At 34.0% G+C, this 15,013-nt stretch overlaps 2 protein-coding genes across 2 annotated transcripts; one reads left to right on the forward strand and one right to left on the reverse strand.

The window, feature by feature from the left end:
- Positions 1 to 5,379: 5,379 nt before the first annotated feature.
- Positions 5,380 to 6,327, forward strand: LOC109795323 (protein RADIALIS-like 3). Its single transcript, XM_020354780.3, has 2 exons — positions 5,380 to 5,784; positions 6,171 to 6,327. Exon 1 carries the CDS (start codon positions 5,482 to 5,484, stop codon positions 5,773 to 5,775), a length of 294 nt encoding a protein of 97 aa, XP_020210369.1. The 5' UTR covers positions 5,380 to 5,481; the 3' UTR covers positions 5,776 to 5,784; positions 6,171 to 6,327.
- A 6,604-nt stretch (positions 6,328 to 12,931) lies between these two features.
- On the reverse strand, positions 12,932 to 14,763 carry LOC109794255 (3-ketoacyl-CoA synthase 4). Its single transcript, XM_020353721.3, has one exon. The coding sequence runs from the start codon at positions 14,527 to 14,529 to the stop codon at positions 13,063 to 13,065; it is 1,467 nt and encodes a 488-aa protein (XP_020209310.1). The 5' UTR covers positions 14,530 to 14,763; the 3' UTR covers positions 12,932 to 13,062.
- Between the last annotated feature and the right edge of the window lie 250 nt (positions 14,764 to 15,013).

A 15,013-nucleotide genomic window follows, 5' to 3' on the forward strand; every position in this document is an offset into this window, starting at 1 on the left:
GGACAAGCCTACACCATATGAACTTATGAAGAGGGATTACAACAAAAATTGAGGCATTAACAATTATATAGTAGCCTGACTTGATGAATACAGTCCGCTTGGATCAGCTGACCACTTCCAAGAATCATCATTTGTATCATCCATTTGAACACAAGTTAGGTCCATCATCAAAAGTGATAACTAAGATTGCTCCCACTGAAATAATTGCCTCCTCCAACACCAATTCCACCCACTCTCTGCCTCCCTACATAATTTCATATCCGCCACAGACATGTCTTTATTGTTAGAGATAGAAAACAACCTACTATACCTCTCACAAAAAGGTTTTGTAGTGCACCAAGGATCCCTCCAAAAGGAAGTGTTCCTACCATTCCCCACTACTCTCACACACTCCTTAGAAAACCAATTACATGTAATTGTTGCACCCTCTTCAATATTCCACAGGTCATACCACCATCTAGATACCCCTTTACGGCCAACTCTCCTATTCAAAGAAGCCACTGCCCCATAAATAGAAGTGATCACTTTAACCCACAAACAATCTCTCTCCATTAACAAATGCCACCTCCACTTCCCTAATAAAGCTAAATTAAAAGATCTCAAATCTCTCACACCCAAACACCCATAATGTTTTTCTTTACACACATCATCCCAAGACACCCAAGCTATTTTCCTATGCCCATCATCCCCACCCCAAAGGAAATTTTTAAGTAAAGATTCAAGCTGAGAGATCACACCTGTGGGGGCCTTGAAAAAAGAAAGGAAGTAGATTGAGATTGAATTTAAAACAGATTTCAACAGGACAAGTCTTCCGCCAAAAGACAAGAGTTTGCCTTTCCACTTAGTCAACTTTTTTTCCACCTTAGAAATAACAGTTTGCCAAGTTGACAACCAATTGGGTTTGGCCCCAATAAACAAACCCAAATAAGAACACGGAAAATGACCAACTTTGCAATTCAAAAAAGAAGCCATTCGACCCAGTATCTCTGAATCAATGTTAGCTCCCAAAAGCTTACTTTTGTGAAAATTTACTTTCAACCCAACTACTAACTCAAACAGTTGTAAAACAGATTTGATGGCCCAAACATTTTTCCAAGAGGCCTCTCCCACAAAAATAGTATCATCCGCATATTGTAAGAGAGAAATCGGAATACCATCTCGACCAGCAGAATAGCCTTTAAAAACTTGCATCTGAATTGCTTTAGTCATCAAAGAATTCAAACCCTCTGCAACAAGTAAAAATAATAAAGGTGCTAAAGGATTTCCCTGTCGTAGTCCTCTGCCAACCCCAAATTCACTAGAGGGACTACCATTAAAAGGAACTGAAACCCGAGCAGTAGAAAAACATTCTGCTATCCACCTCCTCCATTTACAAGGGAATCTCATTCGCTCCATCACAAACAGAAGAAAATCCCGGCTAACAGAATCATACGCCTTCTCAAAGTCAACCTTGAAAAATAAACATGCTTGTTTTTTCCTCTTTGTTTCCTCTAAAATTTCATTTGCCACCACAACACCATCAAAAATTAATCTTCCCTCCACAAAAGCATATTGACACTCAGATATTACTGATCCAATAATTGTCCTCAATCTATTTGCTAATAACTTTGCCAACACCTTATACATGAACCTAATAAGAGAGATAGGTCGATATTCTTCCACTTTTTGGGGGTTATCTATTTTAGGCACAAGGACCACAAAGGAACTGTTAGAACCCTTAACTAGCTTCCCATATGCATGAAATTCATGAATGAAAGCCATGAAATCGTATTTGATTGTCTCCCAAAAATCCTTAATGAAATTGAAATTGAAACCATCAGGGCCAGGGCTTTATGATCCGTCACAATCCCACACTGCATTTTTCACCTCTTCCTCGGTAAAAGGCAAAATTAGAGATGCAGCTTCATCCTCCTGCAAAATTTTAAAAGCTGGATCGTTAAGAAAAAGTTTATTACTAGACCTCTCCTCAAAATGTTTCTCATAAAAACCTATGACCGCCTCTTTAATAGCAGAAGGCTCATAATACCTCTCATTAGCCACCTCTAACGATCGAATTTCATTCCTAAACCTCCGTCGATTTATACAAGAATGAAAGAATTTTGTATTTCCATCCCATTCTCGCAACCATGTTAATCGCGACTTCTGTAACAAGAGATTATCCTTCAAAGACATATAAGCTACCATTTGTGCCCTCCACTACTTCCACTGAAGAACATCCTCCTCTTAAAGATTAGAAACTTCACTTTTAAGATCCAGTTTGTTAAAGTTATCTCTGGCTTCACTAATTTTGCGATCTAGATCTCCAAAAGTATCCTTATTCCACATCCTTAACTTGATTTTCAGGTTTTTGAGTTTTTCTTTTAATACAAAAGCAGCCCTTCCAGACACAACTATCTCCCGCCACTTGCTTTTGACAAAAGCCTCGTATCTGACATCATTCTGCCAACAGTCAAACACCCTAAAAGGCTTAGGGCCCCAGTTCACCTCCTCATTTTTCAATAAAACAGCACAATGATCAGAGACACCTCTCTCCAGCCCCCACTGAACAGTATTAGACCAGGTAGCTAGCCAGCCATCTGACACCAAGAATCTGTCTAATCTGCTCATACAAGACCCGTTATATTTATACTAGGTATATTTCCTCCCATGAAGAGGTAAATCAACCAAGAATGCCTCTTGAATAAAACCATCAAAAGCTTGCATATCATCATCTCTCCAATGAGTAGATACACCCTTTCTTTCCCTGCCTGACCTCACTGCATTGAAATCGCCACTAAGACACCAAACATCACCCTCACGATTTACCCTGAGCTAAATTAAGCTACTCCATAATTCCTTTTTTCTATTCAAATCACACGGAGCATAAAGATTAACAATAGAGCAAAGAATATTATTTTCTTTCCACGTTCCAGCCACACCAATGAAATTTTCACCTAAAAAGATATCATGCACAGTAAATTTGTCTCTCCTCCAAATTGAAAGTAAACCTCCTGACATACCATTAGATGGTTTGAAAGCCCACCCAAAGTCTCCACCACCAGCTAAAGAATTACAAAACCTATCATCAATCACGTCCCTTTTAGTTTCTTGAAGTAAAAAAACATCAGCCCTATCCTTGCATAACATATTTCTCTCCTCTAATTTTTTCAATCTCCCCCCCCCAAACCCCTTATGTTTAACGACACCAGAATCATTTACTCAACAAAACACCCAACCACACACCCATATTCACCGAATAAAACTACTGAATATCCCTACCAGCTGTCACCCGATCACGCTTTTCCAAATCTTGTAGATCTTTAACAATGACTTCATCAGGAACTAGTCCCTTTACACCCAGTTTTTGCCCAATCTCCCACACATGAGCAGCCACAGAGGCAACATTCAATTCCCGTATGCTATCAGCTAGATGCAAGTCAGTGTGACTCACCTAATTCTATTTTTTCTGTGGTCTTCCTCTCTTCCTACGGTTCCCAGCATCATTGGATACTCCTTGCGAGCCTACAAACAATATCTCCGTTGCCGCATCAGCTAGGGAGATTGGCACCTCCCGCAACTGATCATCGCAAAACACCTCACGAGAACCATTTTCTTCAGGCACATCTGTGGCAATTATTGCTTGATTTCCAACTTGTTTATCCATCTTGCAAACTACTCTACTTGGCACCACACCCTCAACGCTACTGCACAACCTGGGGTTGGATCCTTCAGCAAAATCTACCTTTAGAACATCTTCATCAAAGTGGGCCGCTGCCTCGCAATTATATGCGGAACCCAGCTCGGTAACACACTCCACCACATTGTGCCGCAGAGGTGCAGTTTCTGTAGCTTGGCCTAACCCAACAACACCCTCCACCAAATTATCCCCACATGAAAGCTGAACATGGTCATTGCCTAAACCAATTTCATCCGTTTCTGGCAATGCATGCAGCAAATCCTTACGCCGAATTTCATTCACCACATAAGATGGGTCAATTAATCCTTCATCCTCCAATAAGTGAGATCGGATTACTCCATCAGGCCCAATATCAGCACGCCTCCCTCCAACTAAATTATTTGGGCTAGGCACAATGCAAGGCCTAAAGTATGGGTCACCATCATGATGAACCGTATTGACATAGTCCTTATTAGGCCCAAGTTCAACATAAAAAAGGTTGCACCCCTGCTTATTATTATCCCGCAACATGTGGTCAGAATTTGCATCCAGCATATCAGTTACCATATCACCAGAATTCAAATCCTTATTCTCCATTACTAACATGTCATCAAGATTCTCAAAATTACACCCACGTAATCCGATTACCTGATTTTCTGCATACTTACCAACTTGAATCCATTGGTTGCACTTCCCCTCTTCCATTTGAAATTCAAAAATACCATTCCTTTCCTGCACATTATGACAAAAAGTATCCCAGCTACTATCCCCAAGTGAAGATTGAGATGAAGAACAATGACTAGAACTCAAAAAATTACTAACTGAGCTACTTGATAACACATTCCAAGGATTAACGAAGGGATCCTCTATAATGTTGATTGAAAAAAAGTAGTCATTAATCTTGATTTTCATCCACCTATTAATCACCTCCACTGAAGTAGTGTGAATTAACATCCAAGCAACATCCAATCTGTCCATATTCTTTGTTCTATTGTCAATGTGTACAAATCTACCAAAAATAGTTGCTATCTTAACTTTAAACTTTATTATTGTCATTATAATTCTTTTACAGATAAAAATAAATAAAGTTTGCCTTAATTACTTGGCAATAATAATTATTCCCTTTTACACTCAGGAAAAAAAATCCCTTTTAGCAAACCTCACTAGAGGAGTTAGAAATTTTGTAAATTTAGAGAACTATTCTGCGTCTGCAGCCTTTTATAGTAAATGAATAGTAAATATAGCATAAAATCCTAGCAAGTGAATTGATCCATATGAATATAATTCTAATCAGCTCTTTAATTTGTTCTACATGCTCTATTTTATGGTTCTTTTGATTTCTTTTTCAACTTGGGAGCAAATGATGGTCCTCCATCCCTGCTTGTACTTGAGTCATTGCTGTGTAGTATGAAGAATAATGTTGCGATGCTAACACGATAATTAGTACCTAACCAACTCAAGACTCATCACCTGGTCAAGTTGATTTTAGAATATTTGGTCTAGCTGAAATGCAGTTGCAAAATTCCTAAGCAAAAACAACTTTTATCCATATATAGAACATAGCTATCAAGATCACGCCAGCCAAGGGGAACAAATTGATTTATATATAATAAGAAAAGAAAGGTGAACACGGGAAAAAGATATGAAATCCGGAACCAGATTCATTTGAAACTGATTTGATTCCCCTCTTTGGCTTGTAGCAGTGGCTTGTCCTTCTTCATTTTGTGGTTCTAAAGAAGAAACTTTTGGCTACTGAGATTCGGCTATGAGTGAGCTACAACTACCACACACTAATCCTTATAAGTAGAGAGGACCACAGCAATTGGATGCTCAAGCTAATAGCTATCCCTTCCCTTATGGCCTCAAGCACTTTGGGCAAACAAAAGGTTTTTGATTCTTCTTGGACCCCAAAACAGAACAAGGTGTTTGAAAAGGCACTTGCAATGCATGACAAGGATACCCCTGATCGGTGGCACAATATAGCCAAAGCAGTTGGTGGTAAATCAGCAGAGGAAGTTAAGAGACACTATGAGATACTCTTGGAGGATCTCAGGCACATAGAGTCCGGTCATGTTCCCATTCCCAATTACAGATCCCCATCAACTTCCTTTCCTCTTTGAACAACACAGGTAAAATTACTAATATGCATATGCTTCCTAACTACAACTTTTTTCATTTTCTATCTTACCATTGCACTAACATCAACTCACTTTTTTGTTGTCCCTTCAAATGTTACATAACAAGTTAATAACATCTACAAATGTATAAAAGTTATGCGTAATTTTTTTATTTATTAAAATTAAATTATCGATAACTTAGTTCGAACATAATATTACTAGGTTGACTTTAATAATTTACACAACTATGTGTATATATATAACATATGGTCTCTATTTTGTGGCACCAAATTGATCTATGTCGAACACTATTTTTGGTTCATGTTTCAGTTTTGATGTATAATTACATGCTCATGATTTTTATTTTTGTTTTGTTTTTGATTATTTGGTTGTCCCAGGCTGCTGAAGTATCTAAAGTTTGAACGATTTGAAGCAATGCCTGTCTGAACACCACATATATGTGTGTGGTGTTTTATGAACCTGTATATCTTCCTCGATCTTTTTGTTACCGTTGTAATTTAGACCATTTTAATGAACTATGCTATTTTAGAAACAGTTTCAAGTTCTTAACTAAAGCATGAAAATGTTTAGAGGGAATAATCTAAGAAAGTCCACGGTCCTCCTCTAACCACTTCATGTATGTACTCATCTTACATATGAACTCTAGATTTTTAAATTAAGACGGAGAATAAAAAAAATAGATATGCACTTTTTAGAAATATTATAAATCAAGCAATAGTCTTTATTTTTCAATTTATCAAAATGAAATTGTTCAAAGATAATTTTTTATTTTATATAATTTGTCAAATTAGTTGTACATTTAATTTTTTTTATTTTTATTCTAATTTTAAAAAACCACCGGAGCAAATGCGGATTTTCCTTTTAAAATAATACGAAAGAAAATATGAGTCTAGTTTACGAGATATTTGAGTAATTTATAAACTTTATTGACTAGCTTATAGGTAGATTGATCAAAATAAAATTTACATTCTAAAATTATTAAAATTATAGTTATATAAAATAAAATACTAAATACAAATTTTATAATATATTAATATAAATATTGTGATATATAGTATAATATTATACGTGTATCCATGTGTGTGCATGTTTACGATATAAATCAATATTATATAATATATATTACTATATATTTTATAAATTAATATATAATATTGTATATGTTAATTTTTATATATATTTAGCTATTTTGTATAATAATAATAATAATAATAATAATAATAATGATATATACTTTTTTATCTTATAATAAGTGTCTTATTAAAAGAAAAAATAAGTTTCAAAATAAGTTTAGTTTTTTAATGTACTATTAATTATCTCTTTTTCATTTACATTCCTAATAATATTATGTAGAAATTGGTTGTTGTATTGTATTTTTTCTAGTAAAAACGATTAATATAAGGTTAATTTTGTAAAATCACTTTTCTCTCTCATCTATTTATTAGTTCTTTTTTATTTGTATAAAATAACCTAGTATAACACTTATTATGAGACAAAATAAATATGATATAACGTATATAAAAGAAAAGGGAGGAAACATATCATGTTGCTTCCTAGCCCAACTTCTTTCTCAATATGAAAATATACGATAGAGCAATATGATATGATATAAGGCTCACAAGGCATGGGAACTTTAGGGAACTCCATGTTGTTATCTCCCTGAGAATGATATGAATCACGTTGGAGGTTAACCATCCTAAGAGCTACGAGTGCTCTTTGGACAACTTGCGTCCGGCATAGATTGGCTTTTGCATAGCGCCACCCATGTTTAAAATGCATTCTTTACTCAAATTAAATTGGATTGGTTGAATGATTTTGATGCTTGATGAATGTGAAATAAACATGAATGATGTTGATGCGCTAGTTGAATGGGATATTTGAATTGTGCATGGTAAATAGTATGTAATACAAATCGTTGTGATTAACAATTGTAAGCATGAAAAATTGTATGTATGACAAATTATGTGCATAAAAAATCGTTGAGTATGTGTAGTGATTCATGATATGATAGAGAGTCTATGTGAAATGCATCATTTGCACGCAAATTGACAAATCATTAAATATGTACTATGTATACCTTGTGATTGGTATCATATGCATGTAAATCAAGAGTCTGTGTCCATTGCACCTCATATTCACACGTGATTGAATTATATATGAAGATTAATGCTCTGATGTATTGTGAATGAGTTATTATTTATGAGTGTTAAATATATGTTTAATATTGATGTTATTAACTTATTATTATAAAGAATGTATTGACTATATTTGACTATTCATCTCTTATTTTATGCCATGAGTTAGACTAAAAAGTTTTCTCACTCCCCTTCTTCCATGATGATGTTAATCCTTCGGGAGTATTCTAATAGGACATGTGACATCGAAACTTAGATTAGGGATGTTCTTTTTTAATTTTTATGATATTATTTATGTTTAGTTTTATATTTTCACTTTAGTACGAAGTTTATTTAAGGATTTGTTATGTAAGATTCTTTGTATTATGTAGAGATTTCACTTTGTTGTGTAAGAGTTTTATACTATGGTTGGTTTATATATGTGTGTCTCGACCTTAATTACCCACACAATACCAAGTAAGGTTCTAAAGGAGACTCAATTGTCATCTTCATGGGTCAATTTTCCAAAAAGAGTTTTCAATAAATTGAGCTATTAGAGCACTACAACAATAATCATGTTTGGTATGAGAGTAGAACAGAAATAAGTTATAGGCAAAGTTCTTTTGAGGCCATGCTGATAATGGTGGCGCTAATCTTTTTTGAGCTATCTCAGTGTAGTTGGACCAGTTGTATATAATGGGTTGACCAACATGATATTATTTAGTACATAGATTATTGTATACATTTATATACTTGTATAGAATTTTATTTCTTAGTTGTTGTCAAATTCTCACACGTATATATTATAGTATCTACATGACTTGCACAATGATTCTAGGTAGTTAGTGGTGAGTATATTTTCTCTACGGCTAGTAGTTGAACTGTTAAATGTAATAACCCATGATTCATTACAAATAGTGAAATAATAATTTTTTAATTTAAATACTTTGATTTTTTTTTTTTAAATTCAATCTTATTCTTTTGTAATCGTAATTTTATAAATTCTATCCATCAGTTTAATTACCATTATCAAATATACTATAGTGATATTGAAATTAGTTATATTTAGTAATAAAATAAATATTAATAAAAAAATATTTCCATTCTCATAAAAACTGTTAGTAAATGATCATTGCATACAATTTAAAAGATAATTAAAAAAAAACTAGTATTTTAGCATTTACATCACACATGTTAAATATTTATTATATATGACTTAAATTTAGAATTAATTATATATATAAATATTATATTTAAATAGATAAATCATATTTAAAATGTGTATAAATTGATATTTTAAACATTTAAATTATATTTTAAATTTATAAAAAAAAATTATATTATAACATAATATCATTTTTATTTATTGATAACTTATTTAAAAGTATTAAAATTTAATTCATAAATAATTATAATAAATAAAAATAGAATTAGATAGGAAGTTAAAAAAAAATCTCTAAAACCCTTCTCATCAAAGAAAAGTGTCTAAAAACGCTCTCACTATGTTCATATTTAATATATAAGAGTTGATAGTATGATTATTATAAGGATGAGAAGTAGGAATGGTAATAAATCAGACCTTAAATTAACAAGGATTTATAAACTATAGCCTAACCTATTTAATAAAAAGATTAGGCTTAAATTATTTTAAAAATTATTTATTTAAAAAAGTTAAACTTAAACTTATAAAAAAAATCTATTATTAAGTCTTTATAGGTCAATCAATTTATCTATGATATAATAATAATAATAATAATAATAATAATAATAATATATAACTCTATTAACAATATACCTAAATAAATAATTTTGTAATACAAAAATTTAAATCATCAATAATTTTTACATTTTTATAACACTTAAAATTTCATATTCCTTATTCGTATGAAATCAAGGTATCAAAAATAAAATCTTTAGTGACTATATCTTTACCTACTTTTTTTCCTTCATCTTCATGATTATTATTTTGAATACTTCAAATGTAACATAAGAAATATTTAGAAAGTGTATTTTAATAAAATTATCTTATTTATTATAGTTTGTGTGTGAGTGTACGTTAGTATTATATGATATGCATGAATTGTCTCTCAATTAATTTTTTATTTTTTATTTTAAACTCTAAATTTTAATAATAATAATAATAATAATAAGAATTATTTTTTATCATGCAAATTAAACAATGACTTGCATGTATTTTAAAAACATAATTGTTAACTTATTTAAAATTAAATTAATTAGCCTATTTAACATTATTAATACAAAATAAACTTTTAAATAATCTGATTGCCAAATATACTTTTAAATATGCTAATGGATCATATTAAACTTTTAAAATGTTACACAATGTCTATAAAAAAAAAAATAGATAATAAGTTAAACTTAGAGAATTATGTATGACTTGTATATTCTAAATCCGGTATAATTTGTCTTATTTCTATCTTTAATGAGAAGTTTAGAAATTGAATATTTTTAAGTAAAAGAAAATCAGTACAATATCCGTTATAAGTCAACACATATTATATAGAATTGATTATATATATAATTAACTGTTAATACTTAATATACATAACCAATAATGTTGTAATATTAAGTAGAAAAAGACAATATAATCACTTGACTGGATAAGAAAAAAATATTATTTCTGGACGTTTCTGATTTGACAATGAAAAGTCGGTCACATGTATTGGCACTGATTTCAAAAACTGACTATGCTCTTCTCCCATACCGCATACAACAATAACTGGTGGTTCACTTTTCCTCTCTTTCACATATATAGAGTAACTTCTGCTTATAGGCAGAAAAATTAAGAGTTACACGAAATATTGTAAATTCTACGTCATGTTAGAATTTTTTACTGAAATAATATTTTTTTTTGAAAAAATTACAAAAATGATCACTGTGCAGGATTATTTACCAAGATAGAACCATTTACTGTTCAAGCTCAGAATTCGGTTCCCCGGGAACCGAATTCTGAGCATCAAAATGTAATTTTTTTTGTTTTTTCAACTCCGGGAACCGAATTCTGAGTTGGTTTTAAATTTTTTTTTTTTTCGTGTATGGGGCAAATGTGGGCTGATCTGGGAAGCGGAACGGCCCGTTCCAAAAGCAGAACGGGCCGTTCTGCTTAAAAAAACAGAGTGCAAATTCTGAATGTGAAACGGCCCGTTCCAAAAGCAGAACGGCCCGTTCTGCTTAAAGAATTTGCACTCTGTTTCTTTAAGCAGAACGGCCCGTTCTGCTTTTGGAACGGGCCGTTCCGCTTCCCAGATCAGCCCACATTTGCCCCATACACGAAAAAAAAAAAAAATTAAAACCAACTCAGAATTCGGTTCCCGGAGTTGAAAAAACAAAAAAAATTACATTTTGATGCTCAGAATTCGGTTCCCGGGGAACCGAATTCTGAGCTTGAACAGTAAATGGTTCTATCTTGGTAAATAATCCTGCACAGTGATCATTCTTGTAATTTTTTTTAAAAAAAATATTATTTCAGAAAAAAATTCCGTCATGTTAAACCCAACACTGTATGTACCACAACACAAAATGCGCTCAATTATTTGCAGTTATCACAGCCTCTTTGACTAAGAAACACACCTTGCCCCCACCCCTCCATTTAATTGTGTTTTAATGCTATAATTTTAACATGTGATTGAAATAAGGAAGAGACACCAGAAAAAGTGTCAAATAAGTAGAGAATTAGAATATTAGGAAAACCATATTTTTAATTGTAATGTTCGGTTAAATTTTTTAGTTTTCAAAATTACTTAATTTGATGAATGATCACGATACATATTTTACAATTTTGATCAATCACAAATTACGATTGATAATTATTTATTATTATAAAGTCAACACATTTATATAACTATAACAGTATATAGGCTATTTTTTCAATCAATTATAGGATGAGTCTGATTTATTATGAAAGTTATTATTTTTGAAATAAATGAAATTTGACCAGCGAATAAAAGAAGGGGAAAAAAAAGCATCTTTGTTTATAAAATAAAATATACTAACAAAATTTTGGCAATCTCATCTCATATATAACAATAGAGCCCATTTAACATGTGTATTAAATTTCAATTATTAATTTACATGTGAAAAAGATTGTTAGAGAAAGGTAAAATTCACTTCTATCATATTTATGTCTAAACCCTAAATTCTAAAAAAAAAATACCGATCTAAAGATATTAAAATAAAAGATGTGGTGTACAATTACAACACATGTAATAAATTGTGTGTCATTTTACAAAGCAAGCATTTTAAAACTAGAAAGCACGATGCATCCTTTAAAATAAATACACAATATTAATTAGAAAGTATGAGAGATCCTTTAAAATAAATATATGTTATTTTTATCAAAATTTGTAAGTGCTCTTATGGGAGATGACTTCTTACTACGTAATATCTTCGACTATAAAAAATACTTAAAAAGACATTTCAATGTTAAAGTTAGAGAGAATATCTGGAAAGATATTCCAATACTCAAATAAGAAAAAAAATTAAATTAAGAATAAAATTATGATAGAATGATATACAATGTCTCATATATATAAGCAATTGGTCTATCTCTAAATTTAAAAATGATATTATTATATTTTAGAGATATATTTTAAAGATTATGCGAAGATTATTCTAATCAATGAAAATATTATGTTAGATGGATATAATATATTTGATTACAATATTTTAGAATATATTCGTTTCAATATATCCAGCTAATTGTTAATAATTAAACATCTAATATTTTACTTTATGTTGATCAAGTTGGTGGTGTTGTATGAACAAGCGGTGAATACCTGTCGAACTTGACGGTACAAACACATTTGGAATAAGATTCTGATTCTCCCTTTGTCACTATAGGCCCTACTTGATTTATGCTGAATTGGTACAATGCATTTATTCTTTGCAAAACAAAAAAAAATGTTATAACAATTACGCGAGCTGTCTACATGGACAATAATCGAACCCAGCAACAAATGCAAAGAGTATAGTGAAGAAGATATTAACACTCATGAGAGTAAGAATGACTGAAATGATGGTGTAATCCATAATATATATGGCCAAAAAACAATGAAGTCCAATATTGATTATCCAATTTGATTATAATTTGAGTTGGTTGAACGCGGTAAGAATAGTAGTAGTAGTAGTACAGTGTCTATGCAACAATCTGAACGGGATAGTTATGAATGCAATCTTCCCAAGGAGTATTGGGAGAGGGGGTAACATGTGTAAGTGCCTTCCACACCGCACTGTTACACTTGAATCCACTCCCAAACGCAATCTGCCACACTCTGTGCCCCTTTCTCATTCTGCCCTTGGCCTCCGTGTAAGCCAGCTCATACCAAATCGAACTGGAAGAAGTGTTTCCAAATCTATGCAGCGTCATTCTAGAAGCCTCGACGTGTTCCGGCAGAAGCTGAAGATTCTTCTCCAGCTCATCAATCACGGCCCTCCCCCCAGCGTGGATACAGAAATGATGAAAGGCGAGTTTGAAATCGGGAATATAAGGGTTCATCTTGGAATTAAAAAGCTTCTTAAGAAAGAGGGTGAAAAAGAAAAGAAGCTGCTCGCTGAGGGGCAACACAAGGGGACCCAAAGTGGTAATGTTAGTCTTGAGAGCAGCCCCAGCAATTGCCATGAGATCCTTCGACAAAGAAACACCGGTTTTCCCCACATCATCCTGTTCCTGGTAGACACAGCGGAAGGCCTTGTCATCGGCCCCTTTGTGGCTTCTAACAACGTGGAGGAGCTTATACTTGGCGCGTGATCGGTCGGAGGGTTTGTTGGAGAGGAGTATGGCGGCGCCACCGAGGCGGAAGAGGCAATTGGGGATGAGCATGGCCTTGTTGTTGCCGAAGTACCAATTCTGCGTGATGTTCTCGGTGCTGAGGATGAGTGCGTAGGTGTTGCGGTGGACCTGAAGCAAGTCCTTGGCGAGATCGAGGGCGATGAGGCTGGCGCTGCAGCCCATGCCGCCAAGGTTGAAGCTTTTGACGTTGCCGCGGAGCTTGTAGCGGTTGACGATCATGGCGGAGAGGGAAGGGGTGGGGTTGAAGAGGCTGCAGTTCACGACGAGGATGCCGATGTGTTTGGGTTTGACGTGGGTGTTGGCGAAGAGGTTGTCGAGGGCGGAGAACATGACCTGCTCGGCCTCCTCCCGGGCGGCGGCCAGGGAGGGGTTGGGGGGGATGGCGTGGACGGAGGCGGGGAGGTAGGTGTCCTGGCCGAGGCCGGAGCGGAGGAGGATCTTGCGCTGGAAGTCGAGGGAGGAGGGGAGGAAATCTCCGGTGAGGGTGGAGTGGTCCATGAATTGGTGGAAGCGGACGCGGAGGTGGGGAGGGGGACGGTGGCAGGAGTAGTCGATGAGGTAGACGGATTTGGATCGGGTGATGATGAAAAGGGTGGATCCGAAAACTAGGATGGCGCAGAAAGCGAGGACGGTGATTAGGTTGTACTGGAGGTGGGCCCAGAGGTGGTGAATGTCCTCTGCTTTCATCTGGGAGGCTTGGAGGAGGATTACGGACATGAGAGGTAACAGGCAGAGAGTGAAGATGTGTGACATGAGGTAATGGTATCCTAGTTTCACATACTTTAGCTTCACGCTCTGCTGAAAATCCGGCATCCTAGTTCAGGAACTCATGTCTGCTGTCTTCTGTTTGGGATCAGGGAAAACAAAATGGAAGAATATATCAGTCAACAGCAAAGGGTCTCACCCTTTTCCCCTCCCTCTTTACTCTCTCAACACTCTCACCCTCTCTTTAATTTTAATTTACGTCTTTTTCACACTTTTCTCTTCTGCTAAATGGACTTATTTTAATTAATAAAAAATGGAAGACAATTTTTCTTCTATTCATAAATCTTTTTTTAGTTCAACATTTTTTCGTCACTTTTTAACTAGAAACTTAATTTAGGGTGTGTTGAAACTGACTTCGCACTAGGCATGGGTTGGGTTTAGCGCCAAAATTCGATACAATCTAGTTTATAGTTGTGATAGTTTGTTTTTGTGAATGAATAAAGGCATAGCTAACTGAAAGCCTTGACCTTGAGAAACGAAATGCAAGACAGATCCATTCTCTATAATGAGAAAAGAAAGATCACAATTATAA

This window comes from Cajanus cajan, chromosome 4 (assembly GCF_000230855.2).
Source record: "Cajanus cajan strain Asha chromosome 4, NIPB_CcT2T_4, whole genome shotgun sequence".
Lineage (NCBI taxonomy): Eukaryota > Viridiplantae > Streptophyta > Magnoliopsida > Fabales > Fabaceae > Cajanus > Cajanus cajan.